The following is a 19,154-nucleotide window of genomic DNA, read 5'->3' as shown; positions in this document are numbered from 1 at the left end:
TATGGATGTAACATTATACATCCCCACATTAACATTTTGGATTAGTTTAACAATATTTTCAGTAAAAGACAAAGCAGGGAAACTGGGCAAATATTGCTGATTTAGAAATCAGGAATATTTTGGAATTACAATTTCGGCAAAATCCTTGTATGTTTACTTCCATCAAAGTTGGCAGGAAATTGAAACCTGACTACAGATAGTCTTCGAATTACAACGACAACTGAGCCCAAAAATTTATGTTGCTAAGTGAGAAATTTGTTAGGTGAGTTTTACCTTATTTTATGACTTTTCTTGCCAGGTTTGTTAAGTGAATCACTGCATTTGTTAAGTTAGTAACACGGTTGTTAAGTGAATCTGACTTCTCCATTGACTTTGCTTGTCGGAAGGGTGCAAAAGGGGATCACGTGATTCTGGAAGACTGCAACCATCATAAATGTGTTGTCAAGCAGCCAAATGTTAAGTCACATGACCATGGGGATGCTGCAACAGTTGTAAGTGTGAAAAATGATCTTAAGTCACTTTTTTTCAGTGCCGTTATAACTTTGTTCACTAAATGAACTGCTGTAAGTCAAGGACTACCTGTATTATTATTCTATTGAGAGTTCTTTGAGTTGTAAGAAGATAAGCCAGGTCACATTTTAGATCTGTATTTATTTATTGGTTTAATTTCTATAACTGCTCATCTCAATCAAAGACTCTGAGTGGCTTACAATTCACAAAAATATTGTTGTTGTTTTGTTATGGTCATTTCCGAAGGCATCCAGACTTGCATTGTTCAAGCTGAGCAGCTCTATAAATATTTTAAATAAATATATTACCAGACCATTCAGTAAGATTTAAAGCACAATGGGCAAACCTAGATGCCCATTTACAAGTAAAATGGAAGAAATTCTGGAAATATGTCTATGGAGATTCTCAGTCATCCAGGTCATAGTTGTCTCAAAGGTGGTATTTCAAAAAATCAACTGGACTGTTTTTTTCTTGCAGAAGAAGGTAACGTTTTGCTTCTCATCTAAGAAAGTTCATCAGTTGTCTTTCATCCTTCCCCCATCACAACTGATGAAGCTTCTTGGATGAGAAGCAAAACATCATCTTCTTCCTCAAGGAAAAAACAATCCAGTTGTCTTTTTGAAAAAGTACCTTTTGAGACATTCTGGAAAATATGTGTCAATTTCCTTCCATTCCGAGGTGGGAAAATATACACGTTTTACTAGGCTTGACACTTAAAAAAACTCTAATCCTCAGCCAATGGAGGAGCAAAATAAACACTTCAAATACATATATATAGATGCGCAATACAACCTCTTCCATTTTGTGTAATCACTCAATTGCACTCCTCAGCATACATACAAAAGCACACATGCAAGCAAAATGCATCTCATCTTCTAAAGTTGTCCATCCCTGATATACCATTTCCCCGAAAATAAGATCCTGACTTATATTTTTTTTAACCCTGAAATAAGCGCTTGGCCTTATTGGGCTTATTATCAGGGGATGTCTTATTTTGGGGAAAACAGGGTAATTTTTTATATTATTACAAGTTTAGTCAGTTTGGACTAGTGGTTAAGGCACCAGGCTAGAAAGCAGAGGACTGTGAGTTCAAATCCCACTTTAGCCATGAAAGAGAGGTGGTTGACTTTGGGTTAGTCACTCCATCTCAGTCCAACCCACCTCACAGGGTAGCTGTGGGGGGGAAATAGGAGGAGGAAGATGTTGGGTTTGTGTGTGTTGGATATGTTTACAGGCTTGAGTTTTTTCTAAAAATAATAAAGGTGGGATACAATCAAAGAAATAAAAGTTGAATTACTTGCACAAGACTCTCTCGTTTTAATTTCAAAACTGTAATCATGTGCCAAGAATAGCAACTAGCCTAAAGTAACCCAACAAGTTCCATGGTTGAGTGGAAACTGGAATCTGCATCTCCACAGCCCCAGTCTGAATTCATAGCTTTGAAAACCAAGAACATTCTGGAGACAAGTGTGCTCTCGCTTGATGCAAAGATAGATTTTGGAAAAATATAGAAACCTAATCTAGCATAGAAATAACAGATACCATTCTCTTTTTTCAACAGAATGTAATGAAACATACATATAAGTCAGAGTTTGTGAGCAAATGAAGCATGTTATGCTGATAAAAATTGTATGTGTGTATACACACACACACACAAACTTCTGTTGTTGGACAGTATGCACTGAAATTTGTAGCAATAGTAGGTTCTATGCTAAGGGTTATCTATTCTAAATTTCACATGGATTGAAACATTTTTGAACAAACGGATGGCTTGTTTATAAGGAATGCAATTCATTTCTGAAGATAGTAATAAAGCTGATTTCCTCAAGAACTGTAGTGAACACGTAAGGCATGAACTTCCTTTTTTCTCCAATATCTATTCTTCCTATATCCCTTGTTGTGAAAACAATTGAAAGGGTTCATGAAGCTTCTGAATTAAAAGTCACAGCATAAAGTTGATACTCCATGATAAAACCCACCAGGATAAAAATATGATAAGACACCAGCATATATAAATGTCTTTTAAAAAGTATTTAAAATCTCCTAAACCTTAAGATTTCTAGAGTCTCCCCTAATTAAAATTCTGTAATCAAAACTGCTTGATTTCTAAAATACTCCGATATAACAGTACACCTTTCATCATTGAAATCCAGCACTCTCATCTCTGATCACAAAAGGGTTTTACATAAATGGAGAAAAAGAAATTCTGCTACAGCTGCTTTTCACATTCTGCAGAAGCCAGTTAAAAGGTACTTAATCCTAAAGCCCAGAATTATCTACAGATAAATTCAGGCATATCTCCAGAATAGCGAACATCTCACTGAAATTATCCCATTCTGCTAATTCTACCGATTTGAGTCAAATCAGATGTACATTTCTAGAAATTAGCTATCAACTTTTTATTCCAAGATTAAGTAAATTAACGTTCTTAACAAACCAATATAAACTTGCAAAGGTGCTGACGTGTCAATAGGCAGCATTTTCGGCATCAGATGAGAAGAAAATATGGATAAAGAGGAATTTTTACAGACTAATATAGTGTATTTTCCCCACAGATTCAGGAATGTAAGGGGGGGGGGGAAACAAGGAAGAGTTTTGATAGAAATATGTGACCTGAGATTACATCCTGATTCATTCAGTCAAATGGTTAAAAAGTAGTTATTAAAACCCAATGATTTATATGAACAAAACACAATGAAGTATGAGCAGATGGACTTTACAGAATGGTGGAAGGAAGATGAGGGAACTCTTCTTTGTGTCTGGATGTTTGTGGCTGTTCCTTGGGGTACTAATTGTTTTGTTGTTTATTATAGTTTTATTGTTATTGTGTTTGATTGACTGGCAAGCCATGTATAACTCTATTGGAATGAGCAGTAAATTAACTAGTAAATAAATCAAATATTGCAATGCCATATTAGAAATACAAAGCTATGGTATTCCTCTGCAGAAACTGTGCTAATGAAGATTAAACTTCCAAAGAAAATTATGATCAGTGTTGCTGACCATAAAATCAGCAGCAATATTGATTTTACAACAGAATTAAAAAGCTTCCAGCTGGAAAATTATATAGTTAAAATGGCACTGTATCTCTTACTTTAAAAGGGGAAGCAAATTTGGTAGCAGGGCAGGAGAACACAAATAAACAAATAACCTCTCATTAGCATCTTTGCTGAAGGAACATGTGAAGTAGAAGGTACAGCAATCATTTAGTATTCCATAGTCAGCAGGAACAAAGTCCAGGAATGCTTATATCATATTTGTTGAATCTGTTATAAGTTAAATTAGATTATAATTTATGCCTTTCTATATATTTGTTTTATAAAATACAGATAACAATAGGTTTGGCTTGAGACTATATATATGGAAATCTGCTTGTGTAATGTAATTTCCCTTTCTTCCCACTGTACCCCCAAAATGTGCTGGAGAGAACACAGTTCTGCCAAATTTGTCTCCTTACATGGACAGATATAAATTGTACCCCTACAAACAGGAAAGTTTCATTAGTTGAGTGAATTGGGATTTAGCAGAGATTTCTTGTTAAAAGAATGGGTGGTAGTGATTTCCTTATCCAGCATTTGATAGGGCAGCCATGTGGAAGATTCGCCAAGCCTCCAAAAAGCTGGAACAAAGCTCGAAAACAAACACTGCCATATCTCTAATGGAACTCTCTTGACCACAATCCTGAAATCAATGCATTGTTGAACGATGTTTATCTTACTGCAAACAATCCAGGTAGATGGAATAAGTGGCTAAAATCTTGAATGTCTAGATACTCTAGAACAACTTCCAAATCATTAATTTTTTGAAATGCTATCGATTCAAGTATCATCCATATGTAATATTTTAATTTTAGCATACTATATTTGTTATTTACAGACAATTTATTTTATTTCAGTTTCTATGGAGAAAGCTAGTTTAAATATTTAGACACCAAAGAAACTTCTACAGAATAGAACACTAGCATATTTACTGATAGAACACACACGCAAATATACACTATTGAATAGTTATTTTTCCACACAGAACTGAAGACTGGCAGTGACTTTTCATTTCCAGTGAAAAGTCTATTTGTATCTTGGAATGTTTCTCAACTACAACGCCCACAATTAACAATCAAGATATCAATGCACAGAAACATGAGCTGTCATATACATCAAACAGCAGATACCAAGCACTCCCTATTCGTACATCAAATTTCAACATACGATTGTCAAAAATTGTGATATTTTCTTGCCACACTGAGGGCTGAAAACACGTGAACTATAAGCACAATTCCTCCCTAGTGTTTGCTATACTGTTGCTCTGTTCACGGAAGCTTCAACCAACGCATAACCCAAACATGATAGCGTTGCCCACCAAAATTATACAATGTTTACTTTTTTGAAAATATATTTCACTGTAGATTATAAAACAATAACAAATCATGTTCATGTTGTTGTAAAGAATACTATACGGATGTGTCCTTAGGTGCCTAGGAGCTGAACTTAATTTAAAGGAGACTTTACTTTTTATTCTAAATGAAATTAACCCTACTTATCTGTATTTTTATCTATATACGCCATATGGAAGCAAATTCATTTATACATATAAAAATAAATATATAAGCAATCAGGCTACACACTCACCCACACTTCTGCAAATACAAGCACTCATTTTCCAGTTAGAAAAAAAGACTTGACTCTGCCCGCGATTTTACGGAGCCGCTGGCACCAAAGTGTACAATACAAGGCCATATAGACTTCAGGGAATACTATCATAGGTATAAATGGGTCATCCCATGCTTCACAGCCAACACTTTATATATACATTCATAATTATCTGAGGGAAGAGGCCAATTTCATCCACTCTTTTATACTGCAATTAATTCATACCTTCCTCTTAATAAACACAACATCTGGCTACTTGCTTATACTGCAACTTTTACTGTTCAAATTTGACAAAGCTATAATTTAACTGTGGACTGTGTACATAAGCAAGAGTGTTAATTTTTAACTTCATGTTTAGTTTCCCCAATTTTATTGTGCACGTTCCAATTGCAATTTTCAAATACAAAGCCATTTTTTTTATCTTAATAAGATACTGTTTTACAGCATTTAGAAAACTAAGAATCCAATTATTTCCTAAATGGAAAGGTTAATTTACCACCAGAATGCATGCTAAATTGCATGGTATCCCTCAGAAAGTATGAATTAACAAAGTATTACTACTAAAATATAAATCTATACATAATTTCCTTGAAAGTTACATGTTAAAAACATTCAAGATACCTTATATTAAGATGTGTACTTTCACTTTTATTCACACATCATGGTTTATATCAGTCAGATGGCCTAATGGGGTTTTTAATTAAAACTTTAAGCCTATTCAACATGACTAATCAACAAGGTTTGTAGGAGCTGCAGTAAAAAATGAACTGAAAAATGAAAAATACTTCTCACTTCTCAGAACTAATATTGAGTTAGAAATCTTTTTCAGTTTAACCTATTTGGTTTAACTACAATCAAAAACACACTATAAATATTATTACACAGAAGTACTGTTCTTACAATAAAACATCAATTTCCCTACCAGTAATATATGGGTCGTTTAAAAATATATTATTTTAAAATTTTAATCTCTTATTTATATGGACATACACATAAATCACTGCTAACTATGATAACTTAAATCTATAAAAACTTTTCAACCATTCAGGAGAATTTCATGCTGGAAACAAATAAAGATCTAAATTAGACACAACTAAATTCTACTAAAATGGAGAATTTCACTTGAATTCTTAAGCATGTTTTTTTTCAGATGAGTTTCTCCAAATTTTACAGGACTTGCTCTCTAATTACTAACTGACATGGTACTGTGGCTAACATAGAATGTGACTTGATTTTAACTCTTTATCCTAATATTAATATATCATTCATTGTTTTATCCGATAAGAAATACGAAACCATTTCAAGAAAAATCAACCCTAATTCCAAAAGGAAAATACTGGAAGGTCTATAGCCAAAAGACAATTAAAAAAAAAATCTATCAAGTATTCTGCACATGACCCATAATAGAATCCGTAATTCTATTGTTGGAACGATTATGTGGAAGACTTTTTACTAGTCTAACACGGTTTGCAATGTTCTAATGCAGAAAATAAAAACAATCTTAATGATAATTAAGATAATGTATCTTAATTGATACAGCATATTTATGTATTTATGTATTAGCAAGTTATTTTTTTTTAATCAGATTTACAGAAAAAATTCTTTTTTCCCAGAGGAAATCTGTGCATACTTATTTGAACATACCTTAGTGACAGAACACTATGGATGCAGTGTGCTGTAACTTCAGTCCCTAGTATCTTCAGCTATGCCAGTGCAAACCTCTACCTGAATTTCAGGAATGATGCTGCCAACTAATGTTAATTAATATCTATCAATTGGCTGAGCTAGTTCAATCAATGTAATGACTCAATGTAAGGCTGCTTTCTAAATTCTAAATACAGCAACTTCAAACAAATGAACTTATTTCTCAATAGAGATGAATAGGATTATACTGTCATGTACTGTAATATACAGTCAATCTGCATGTACTTTAAATTGTATGAATTTTTTTCTTAAATAAATGCATGCTTTTATGTATATGTATTTTAACTGTAGTACCCCTAACTTACAAAGAGAAGCAAACAATGAGTTAAACAAATTAGGATAAAATTTGGGCCTACAATTTGAACACTCAGTAACTACTGAATCTCAAAAAACCTCCCTGAAACTGAGGAAGATTCCGATAATTCTACAATTGCAATCAAATAATGGATGGCAACATATATATATGCACTCATATATGTAATTATAACCATGTAGCTCAACAGTGTTCTAAAGTTGCATTAATGAAACATTGCTAAATCAAAAAGGAGCCTTACCTCCCATTTAAGATAGTACTGTATTTCCAAAGTTTTCTATGCTATTATACAAGATACCACCAACTAGTACTCCTACTAAAGCTATTTCTGCAGAAAGACAGACAGAATCATCACTATGCTTTAGAAGAACCATCTCTATGCTTTAACATTTGGTCATAACTCAAATTATTGGATGGAGTATGCAAATGGCCAACTTCCTAATTCTAGTAGCTGTAGTTTCTACTACTGTTAAAAATGCAATTACTTAATAATGATCTCTTTATAATTAAAAATATTGTTTTAGAACCAAGATCCATAGCACATTGGCCACACCTCCCAGAACCTATATAAGTGAAAAGTAATTTCTGCTAGTCATCAAAATTGTACTACATTAGAAAATTCAAAGACTGAATTTTATATATATATAAATATATATATATATGATTCTAAATGTCTTTGAATGCACAAATATTGTAGTCTACGGTATATATTTAGAAGCACTTTCGTAAGCAAAACCACCTTTGTAGATAGGTTTACTTAGGTAAAACAGCAATTTTTCAAAATCTTACCTGGAAACATCAACTACCTAAATTTGTGGGTACTTAGTCTAGTTGTCAAAATCAAGCTCGCAATTGTCTAAAAATGTGAATACTAGCTTTAATATTTACAAGAATCTTTGTTGCATATTTATCACCATTTATAATCCACTATAGAGCCTGCTTTTTAACCAAACATAATTACACTCACTCAGCCTTCCATCCTTCCGAGGTTGGTAAAATGAGGACCCAGATTGTTGGGGGTAATATGCTGACTCTGGAAACTGCTTAGAGTGGGCTATAAAGCACTGTGAAGTGGTATATAAGTCTAAGTGCTATTGCTACAAACTAAACACCATTTAAACTGATTTTTCATCCACAACCAACTTTCCCAATCCACTAAAGTAATTCAAATGTGATAAGATAGAAGGCTTTCTACATTAACTTTTTCCAGAAGACAAATGCAATGGAACTACTCAGCTCTTTGTCACTGTTAACTGAGCAACTTCAATACAAGTAACTGCCATAATCCACACAACTATTCCAGATCACAAGACCTAGGACTGCAAGGAGCACACCGAATATCACCTTCAAGTTTCTGATGCAACAGCTGTATGGGCACGACTTATTTCCATTTCATCTGTCTCTACCTTGTAACACCGGGCCTAGGCCCACGTCTGCCAGATTCTTGCTTCTGCACATGAGAAGAAAGGGAGGGAGAAGCCAGAAATCACAGCCATTTTTTTTAAAAAAAATATGGCACCTAATGGGGAAAGGGGCGGGAAACACAAGAAGCAGCCACACTAGGCCTCCTGGGGGAATCGGGGTGCAGTAGCGAGAAAGGGGGACCCCTCTTAACAGGAACGGTCCCCGGCCTCCAAAAATGATTGGGATACAAGTCAGATCTAAATCGAAGCCATCCTCCTGGTATCGCCTTTTGTTCCTGCTGACGATTTCTTTGATGATGGCGGTCATGTCTGGGAGCCGGGAGCCGCTCAGGAATAGCGCGGAGAGGCACGGCGGCGGCTGCAGGGCGCAGATGGCTCGAAGCCTCGGCGGGGGAGGCTGTTCCCCGAACAGTCCCCGCCGCCGGTACGACCGACGGCTGCTAACCAAGCGGCTGACGGGCAAGGACGGCGCGGGGAGGCCGGCACCGTGGACAGGGCCTGCCCCCGATCGATCCAGCGGCGACTCCCGGGAAGGCCCCGCAGCGGCGGCCCCGACAGAAAGCGGGAGCGAGGAAGGTCCTCCTACAGGCTCCGCCACCGGCGCGGTTCCCCGCGGCAAGCAAGATCCCGAGAGCGGCGGCGGCGGCGGCGGCGAGGAAGAAACGCGGCCCCGACTCCCTATCGCGCTCCTGCGGCTTTGGGACGAGAAAGAGGAAGCGCCGCCGCCGCCGCCGCCGCCGCCGCCGCCTTCGGGCCGTTCCTTTTCCCCCTCAGTCAGGCAGCGGCGCTCCAGCTGCAGCGGTGACAGCAGTTCCGCGACGGGCAGCCCCCCTCCCCCGGCCCGCTCCGCACCCCGCGCGAATTGGGGGTGCGGGCGGGCGGGCTCCCTCGGGTTCAAGGGGAGGCCGCCGGCTCGGGGCTGGGACTCTATGGCTCGACGCGACGGGCCGGCGGGCTCCCCTCGGAGAAAGCGCGGGGAAGACGGCTGGGCCTCAGGTGGCGGCGGTGGCGCTGCTGCTGGTGGTGGTAGCGGCGCGGCGGCCGCGCAGGACCAAGGCCGCCGCCGCCGCCGCACTCAGGTCCTGAGGAGGGTTCGAGGCTGGCGGCAGCCGCCGCGGGTCATGTTGCTCCGTCCGCCGGTGGTTCGGGTTTCCGCGATCCGCTGGATGGGGGGAAGGGGGCGCACGGGGGGCGCCTCGCCGGTCGGCCGGTTGCCTTGCCAGAGCCCTCTTCGCTCCCCGTTGGGGCTGCGGCTCCGAGTCTCGCCGCGCCAACCGCCTGAGGAGCTTCAAACTACCATCATGGCTGCAGCTTCCGAAGCGAGAAGGGAAGCAGGAGGGAGAGGGAGGGAGGGAGGAGAGGGAGCCCAGCACCGAAAGGAGGGGAGAGACAGACAGACAGACAGACGGCCCAGGAGGAGGAGGGGGTGGGGGGTGTCCAACCAGTCCGCCCTTCCTAGCTCCTTCCGCTGCTGACGAAAAAAATAGTCCCGCACCGCCACATCACCGCCTCTTCGGCCGCCGCACCAACCGATTCGCTGCTTTTCCCGGACGGCTCCCTTTCTCCCTTCTGTTCCTCCTCCTTTGCCAAAACCCTGCACGGGAAGCGCCCGGCTCGTTCTTCAGGGGGAAACGGCCGAGGCCCGAATTGGGATCAAAGAGGAGCGGAGGTGGAAGGGGGGGAGGGGCGAGGGGAAGGGAGGAGCGTACGCACGTTCTGAGTGGCGGAGGGATACGGCAAGCGATTGCCTCATCGGCATGACGGGCTAATTCCCTGTGGAGTCACGTGACGCGCTAGGCGAAAGCGTCGGGGGGGGGAGAGAGAAGAAATCGCTTCTCGGCCCCCCACCTTCCCGTTTTCGTAGCGGCCTTTCGGGCCTTTCTCCAGTCCCTTCTCCCGCCTTGCGGTCTCTTCCTCCCCGGCTTTTTGTGGAGAGTTGAGTGAGTGAGTTGAGAGGGTGACGAAGCTTTTTTTTTTGGACGCCGAGATTGAATTTGCATCCGGCGCTGCATCCCTTTGATGGAGGTTGCCTCATGAAACTGTAGGCCTTGTAGTAAAGAGTCTGGACCCTCTTTTTTTTTTTTTTTTTTTGCAAATATGGTTGCCGGATAACTCCAAAAAAAAAAAAAAAAAGCAAAATGTCTGGTCAGCTTTTTAACCTTTTGTGGAGAGAGAAAGAAAAAAGCGGCGAGATTTTGTAGAAGCCAGCAGGTGCAACCTTGCAAACGATACCGAGAAAAACGAGTTTTTGGTGTGTGTGTTTTTTTTTAAAACATCCGCAGAGGGTGACCGCAAGCGTCATTCCTGCGGGCGTGCTGGCGGGGGGGGGGGGAGGCCACTCTAGAATGGATGACGAGACCTGGGTGACTGCAAAGCCGCCTCGTGAGGAGCCTTTTTTGAAGGGGGGGAGGGGCGGGAGAGACAGAGAGACCCCCCCCATGAAAAGTGGGGGGAGGGGGGGCTTCGCTCTCCGCAGCGGCTCCGGATTGCACCCAGCCTGCAAAATTGCGTGGGGGGGGGGAGAAAGACGCCCGAAAGCGGCTGCTGCCTCCGTAGCGTGTGTGTGTGTGTGCTCGGATGCGCTGATGTCACCCGGTGTTCAAGACCCTCCCCGAGCTGCCGTTGGGCAACTGCCATCCCCCAGCTCGGAACTGAATCTCGGCGGGAACGGTCGTCACCCGGCTCCGCCACGCGAGGCGAATGAGAAGCGGAGGCCGCGCTCCGAGCCTCCTCGCTTCTTTCACCGCCCGTTCAAAGCCCTTCTTATAAAGAGACGCCGAAGGTTGCGCGGGGGGAAAGCCGAGGCGCAACGTGTGGCCGACCCGATTGCGCCCCCTATTGGCTCGCGAGAGGAGAGCCGCGCTTCACCGCGGGCCGCTCAAATCGCAGTAGGGGTGATCCTCGATTTAAGACCTCAGTGGAGTGAGAGAGCGCCCCCCCCCTCGTTTCTGGTTGCTAAATGAGATGTTTGTTATAAGTGAGCTTGGCCCTGTTGGGCGGCTTTTCTTGCCACAGCTGTTAAGTGAATCGCAGCGGTTAGTAAATTAAGTGAAGTGTGACTTAATTCTGAAGTTTAACTGGCTTGTTGGAAGGTTGCAAAATGGCATCCCGTGACCCCCATGGACACTGCAGCCATCATAAATATGAGTCAGTTGCCAAGCAGCTGAAATTTGAACGTGGCATGGGGGATGCTGCAATGTGAAAAAGGATCATAAATCACTTTTTTCAGTGATGTAACTTTGATCATCAAACAAACTCTTTTAAGTCAAGGACTACCTATGTTTCTCGAGGCGTGCCACCTGGGTACTCAAACCATCTTTTGTTGGCCTCCAGAGTTATCTTCCACAAGCTGGGTTTGAGTATTCTTTTGGTATCATTCTCCAGAGGCCTGGCAAATAATTTGAGTTCTTCAGGCTTCCCTGATTTGTGTCAGCTTTTTAGTTGCCAGTATGCAGGGACAGTATGAATGGGCGCAATGGCTCAGGGGCTAAGATGCTGAGCTTGTCGATTGAAAGGTCGGCACTTTAGCGGTTTGAATCCCTAGTGCTACGTAACAGGGTGAGCTCCCGTTACTTGTCCCAGCTTCTGCCAATCTAGCAGTTCGAAAGCACGTAAAAAATGCAAGTAGAAAAATAGGGACCACCTTTGGTGGGAAGGTAACAGCGTTCCGTGCGCCTTTGGCGTTTAGTCATGCCTGTCACATGACCATGGAGACATCTTTGGACAGCACTGGCTCTTCAGCTTAGAAACAGAGATGAGCACCGCCTCCTAGAGTCGGGAACGACTAGCACATATGTGCAAGGGGAACCTTGAACTTTACCCTTATGCAGGGACAGAATGGTTGAAACATTAACGTAATAGGGGAAAAGCAGGATGGCCCACTTTTTTTTCCTTTTTCAACAAATGGTAATCTGTTGCAGCGGGTTTTTTTTCCTCAGTTGATGTAGAATGAAAGTGACAAAAAGGAATTCACTAACTTCTTGCAGTTCTTTCATATCATAGTACCCTGAAGACAATAGAGGCTTTGCAACAATATATCAAATGTATTGTTACAAAGCCTCTTTACAGGATGTATAATTACTTGGCTGAGTTTCATTTAGCTTCACTTCCTACTCTACACATCTCCATTTTACTTTCATTGGGGGGAAATTTTGGAGCAAGGACCATTGAAGTGCCAGAGAAAACATACTGTTTTTCATTCCCCTTCCTAATTGTAACAGATTGAATTCACACAGTGCTAAGCTATGGTTTCACTCAACTAATGTTTAATAAATTACAGTATCTACATTTGCATATGCTAAACTATGAAGCGTATTTAGAAACCCCAGGGAAGAAGACTGCTTAGAGATATCAATCCCTTAAAGGAAGATCAAGCAAACCTCAGTCTGACATCACGTGTCACAAAGACATTGATTACAATTTGGATCTCCACATGGCATCCCAGGGTGGTTGTATGCTTGGCAACAGCTCCTAGTACCCATCTGATTTTATTTAACTAAGGAAAGACGGTTTATTCCTTGTAGTTCAGGATTGAACTGTGGAGTCCTTGGTGCTCTCTGAGATTTATGCATGTAAATGTATTTTAATTTAGTTGAAAGTTAGCATGCTCTAAACAAAACACAAACCTCATCCTTTCCAGGCTCAAAAAGCATTCTTAAAATAATGGAGAATTAAAGTACAAGAATAGAAAATAAAAATAATAAAAGTGGGAAACCTTGATGTAATTATGCTGTTACAATAATTGCTACTACATTTTTACAGCTAGCTTGCTCATCTTAAATCCCTTTCAGTCGGGTTACAATCCTGCTGATGAGTTGTTTTTCACTAATTTTGCCTTATATTTTGGGCCAACATGGCTTAGCATGATTTATAGACTTAGCCAAGTATGATTTATTCCACAAAACACAGTTAAAAATTTATACAATCTATCAGCATGTGGATTCCAAAAGAAATCATCAGAAGTTTTCCTATACAATTATGATTAAAATGAGTAGAATGAGTCTATTTACTAAAGGCCCCAAACCTGTTTTATTTTCAATAGATACTTAGCCTCACCTAGCATTCATTTTTCAAACAGTAATAACAAATATAAAGAGATTTACTGATATAATAATAGGCTGCCCACCCTCCACCTCAAGATTCAACTGATATTTTGTGGAAGAATTTTCATTGGCATTGTGGGAGGATACAATAATTAAGAAAACTGTGATTATGTAATATGGTGTCAGTCTGGCCAATGAAACACCAGCCTTTTTTTTTTTTTTTTTGGCAGTCTATCTGATGTTAGTGCATAATATACCAACAATATGCTCTGGCAATGTATCCTTATTCTAAACCTAAGGCAACTGGTCTGTATTATTGCATTAAAATTCCAAATCAAGTTAAAGTTGACACAAATACCACAGGCATAAATTGCTTCTGCAACAATATTAGATTTGTCTCTTCGGCTTACTTCAAGGGCTTGCAAATAAAAATCCGAGCTATTTTTAGAAGAAGCCCATGATCTTAAATTCCAGCAAGTTCAAGGGTGAAATCCAGCAGGTTCTGACAGGTTCTGGAGAACCGGTAGTGGAAATTTTGAGCAGAGAATAACCAATAAATACGGTAGTGGAAATTTTGAGCAGAGAATAACCAATAAATACCACCTCTGGCTGGCTCCAGAGTGGGGTGGGAATGGAGATTTTGCAATATCCTTCCCCCAGGAGTGGGGAAGGAATGGAGATTTTGCAAGATCCTTCCCCCAGGAGTGGGGAGGGAGTGGGGATTTTGCAGTATCCTTCCCCTGGAGTGAGGTGGGAATGGAGATTTTGCAGTATCTTTCTCCTGCCACACCCACCAAGCCACGCTCACAGAACCGGTAGTAAAAAAAAAAGATTTCACTACTGAGCAAGTTTCATTAAATATATGTATGTATGTATGTATCTATCTATCTATCTGTCTGTCTGTCTGTCTGTCTGTCTATCTATCTATCTATCTATCTATCTATCTATCTATCGTCTATCAAAAAAGAGATCATGTGGCTCTGGTATTGGATCTGCCCTTGGGAGATTCAGATTCAAATCCATCCTTCAAGTCCATTGAAGTCCAGTGGCCCATTTGCTATCAGCAAAACCTACTTCACAGGAAGGAGATTATGGAGAAAAATTAGAGACAATGCTGTTTGCTGCCTTTAGCCCTTGAAGAAAAAGTAAAATATAAATCTTACAAATAAATGTACATCATGCAAAAGGAAAAAGAAATTCAGTCCTATTGCTATATCCCTGAGCACATTACATGAAATTGCCATATCACCTATATTCTCCTTACTTTTTAGAAACCATTTTATGCCTACGTACTTGTGGTTTTTATAAGGCAATTTAGTTGTCTCTAGGGATGGATTGGTATTGTTTCGTTTCCATTGTTTTCCAACATTCTCTTTATCTTCAAAAATTTCTCGTGAGAATTGTGCAATTGTTGGTTTATTGAGCTCATTTATACCTGCTTTTAATTTAAAATGCTTTTGCATTTTCAAGGTTATTTCTTGTCAAGGAGACTCTAGAGACACATGAACTGCATACTCTGAATTGAGCAAGAGTGGGAGGTATTGAAAAAGGTAGAAAAGTGCCACATTTTGTTATCTAAGGAGGGTTTACCTTTATATACATGCACACGGTTCGTTTTACAAACACTTTAAACTAGAAGGAATAGATAAAGATTCAGGCTAACAAGCTCTGCTCATATATTTATGTCCATAAACATTTTCTAAATAAGAAAAATGGTTTAGGACAGCAAAACATTCTTTTCAGAAATACTCCATGTTGATATTATGAGAGAAACCAGAGGAAGCAAGTGGATACATTATCTATACATTAAACGTTACTGATTTCAGTCATAGGAAGCTTGTATTTTCAGTTCCTACACCAATTTTCAAAGTACTCGGTGTCTCTCCAGTGATTGGTCCTTATGCTTTCTGATGCTTGTAGAGCAGGGCAATTTTTTTCATTTATCAAAATCATGTATGACGTGAACAAATCTCCGTTTTTTTACATTTCAAATCAATCTTCCATGAATGTTCATCAGCACACACAAAGGGAATTGACAGGTTTTTAAAAAAATGATTAGCAAGAAAGTAATATATTCCAGTCTTATGACAAGCCATGTAGTTTTTCATTTGCTATTGGAAACATTCCTCAATTCTTTCATCAAAAACCAACTACATTGTTAGCATTCTAGATCAGGAGTGTCAAACTCACATCGTCATGAGGTCTTTTTCCCCCCTTTGCTAAACCCGGCATGGGCATGGCCAGCATGTGACACATCTCGCCTGTGGGCTGCTAGTTTGACAGCCCTATTCTAGAGCCCCTTATTTCAATTTAAATGAAAATCTATCCAGAAGCTCAATCTATACTGAATGTTATCTGCAAACAATGAAGCAAATATACCAGATGTAGCATAACAATTATGACGAACAGTGCTAGGGGCAATTAATTTTCCCAAGGGGCCACATGAAAAACTGGGACTTATCAATAGGGCTGTGAAGGATGCGTAGGCACAAATGTGTGCGCATAAATAAACTGGGGGAAAAATACATCAGTCTCCTTCAAAATAAAAGCAAAGCGGTTGTTCTGCATGCATGGCATACAGTATACTTATTTATATTTACAGTTCTAATTTCCAACTGACCTCACACAGACCAGACAGGGACAATCAAAGGGCCAGATGTGGCCTGAGAGCCATAACATGTCCAGGTCTGGTCTAAAAGCTATCAGCCCAGGATTTTTTACTTAGGTTAACTTTTGCAACTTTTTACTATTTACTATTTAATATAGTAAGTTTTTGGGGTGAAGAACAAAATTGAATCTATATTTGCAATATCCAATGTAAATTTAAAATCCTGTAGAAGTGGAATGTTCAGGTTTTATATATAAGTTTTACAGTGCAGTGTGCCTCTCAAATTAGACAAAATAGAGTCCTGCTGTAGGCCTGTTTGATTCGATAACCGTTCTCTCTTCTTTCCCCTATTATTGTTCAGAATGTGACAAGATAAATCACACAGACCTGCATTGTCTGATACATCTTCATGGACAGTACCACTGGTATTTTGTTCACAAAATCTCAAGTACTTATAGTTTAGAAACAATGTAGCATCTCAAACACAGAATTCTCTTCCATACCAAGTCTGTAAGTATTTTCAGCCATCTTTGTAAAGATTATCTCCTTGATTTGACATATTTTTCAACTTTTTAACAATAATGTGAATCAGCAACATGCTGCTTTCCAAATGCTTTCAAGGACATTCTGCTAAAAGCAGGGAAATCAAAATGCAGGTGGCCTACTTACAATGTTACAGCTTCAGGTGACAGAGATAGAGAAAGCAAGCACAGCTGAACAGTTAGGAAATATAGCATCTGGAACCATTTTATGCCTCATCTATCAATCTGCTTTATGGGACGAGAGAATTAACATTTCAAACCACACATCATTGCTTCATGACAGATAAATCCCAAAATTGTGGTCGTTACTTCACCCCAAAGCATTTCAGATGGACATCTGCAGAGGTCACATTGAATAATCGCTTTCCAATGTCTTTAAATTAAAAGTTGTAATAAAATTTACTATGTAATGAAATTAGCAAAAACTGTAAGCACTACTCCAGTATAAGCATATATATAAAACTTCTAAAGTCTTTTGAATGTACAGTGACAGCTCAGGTCAATGAGATGATACTGTGAAATATGTAAGATAAATGCAGAGGAAGATTAGTTGCTTTTGTTAGAACATTTATATAAATCAACAATGGTATTTTTGTTTTGCACCTTTTCAGTTTAAAAAAAAAATCAAAATTGCTAATGAAGTATCCTGTAAATTCTTCCTTGTAGTCCTCCTGTTAACAGTTGAAAATTACCTGTGCCTTTGTCTAGGCCATAGGTGTCAAACTTGCGGTGTCACGTTGCCATCGCATGACGTTTCACAATATTTTTTCTGTTCACAGAGCTGGGATGGGTGTGGCCTGGGTGTGACACATCCAGCCCGCAGGCCGCCAGTTTGACACCCCTGGATTAGGCACAGTGCTTCAGCCAATAGACTGTATCTTCACTGCTATTTAATGAGCATTTTACACTAGGTGTAGGCATCTAAATTTAATAAATAAATCATTCTAGCAACTTCCTATTTCTTTGGCACACAGTATTTGGCTAGTCAAGCTTTAAAGAAGATGTAAGTATATATGCTGATGTCTAATGCTTCTCCCATGTCCAGCATACATTATTATGTATACTGTCATCACAAAGACATTGTATTACCTATGTACAAATCATACAACCCTTGTCCTGTATCATTTCACAGATGTTTTTAAATCTGTCACCTTATGTAATTTATACCCTAAATTTAATTGTAATACACAATGACTACACAAAAAGTTCAATTTCCACATTAAAAATGGAATGGAATGAGGGGTGAAAAATGAAGAATGAAGTTATAAGAAGGGATTCACTAGTTTTCAGCATTAGAATCTATTAGAAGTATTATGCCTTGTAAAAGTATAGATAGTATCTCAATAAGGTAAGAAATATAGTAAGTCTATTATATACCAGTATGTGCATCAATACATTTTTCAATTTTGGAAAATGTGCACAAATGAGATTTGTAAATGTATATGCTACCACATCCAATTTATTGAGAATTTGAAAGGAAATTATTTTTGCAACTAATGACAACAAAGGTGTACAGATAGGCATAAAAAGACAGCCTAAATTCCTGATTAATTTTAGACGTATGGAATTCTAAATAAAGAATTAGGCATCATTGAATTAAGTTCAAATCTTGGTAGCAGCATAATCCAATGTTCACTATCTGCAGCAATCAATGCTAAGGCCATTCTTGTCATATCATTTAGTCCCTCTACTTCCATTAACATTGCCAAAGTCTATTATTCTGGGAGCAGAGGCATAATTAATATCTCCTTTGTCTCCCAGCGTTTGGATTTTAGACTTAACCCAACACGAAAGATTGTTACTTATTCGCAGTTTGTGTTACCCACCCACACCCATAGATTTCATGAAATAAAACAACATTTACACAAAATATAGAAAAACACTCGATGGTGGTCGTAAATTGAGGGCTATCTCTACTGAATTTCGGGTTTCATGGTTAACTAGACCAGACTGGGGAAATCTCCATCTAGCCCTATTGTGTGCAAGCAAAATTGGAGCTGTCCTTTGGCTCCCTCTCTACTCCTCAGAGGGCAAACTTTTTTGAGGCCCGCCTAGACCAGGGGTTTCCAACCTTGGCCACTTTAAGCCTGGAGGACTTCAACTCCCAGAATACCCCAGCCAGCAAAGCTGGCTTTCTGGGAGTTGAACTCCTCCAGGCTTAAAGTGGCCAAGGTTGGAGACCCCTGGCCTAGACAGTCTCGCTCGCCTTCCCACAAGACGAAGAAAGCAAGCTCGGCTTTCCACGCGAGATTCCTCGGCCGAGGGTCACAAGAAAAAAGTTCCCCTCCCTCTTCCTCCTTTAAAGCGGAACCTTAAGAGAGAGGCGCAGCGTCGGAGGGGGAAGGTATTGAGCGTCGGCCCAAAC

At 40.0% G+C, this 19,154-nt stretch overlaps 1 protein-coding gene across 2 annotated transcripts in view; it reads right to left on the bottom strand.

Annotated features, from left to right (window-relative positions):
* Positions 1-9,655, bottom strand: part of PTEN (phosphatase and tensin homolog) — a 64,305-nt gene extending 54,650 nt beyond the window's left edge. For both annotated transcript variants that reach the window (XM_058187619.1, XM_058187620.1), the window contains exon 1: positions 8,826-9,655. In XM_058187619.1, the coding sequence (XP_058043602.1) occupies positions 8,826-8,904 (79 nt within the window). In that variant the 5' untranslated portion in view covers positions 8,905-9,655. The remainder of the gene's footprint in view (positions 1-8,825) is intronic.
* Positions 9,656-19,154: the final 9,499 nt, after the last annotated feature.

The sequence above is a fragment of the Ahaetulla prasina genome, chromosome 6 (genome assembly GCF_028640845.1).
Source record: "Ahaetulla prasina isolate Xishuangbanna chromosome 6, ASM2864084v1, whole genome shotgun sequence".
Taxonomy (NCBI): Eukaryota; Metazoa; Chordata; class Lepidosauria; order Squamata; family Colubridae; genus Ahaetulla; species Ahaetulla prasina.
The sequence above is the reverse complement of the archived record's forward strand: the minus strand, read 5'-3'. Positions and strand labels throughout refer to the sequence as shown.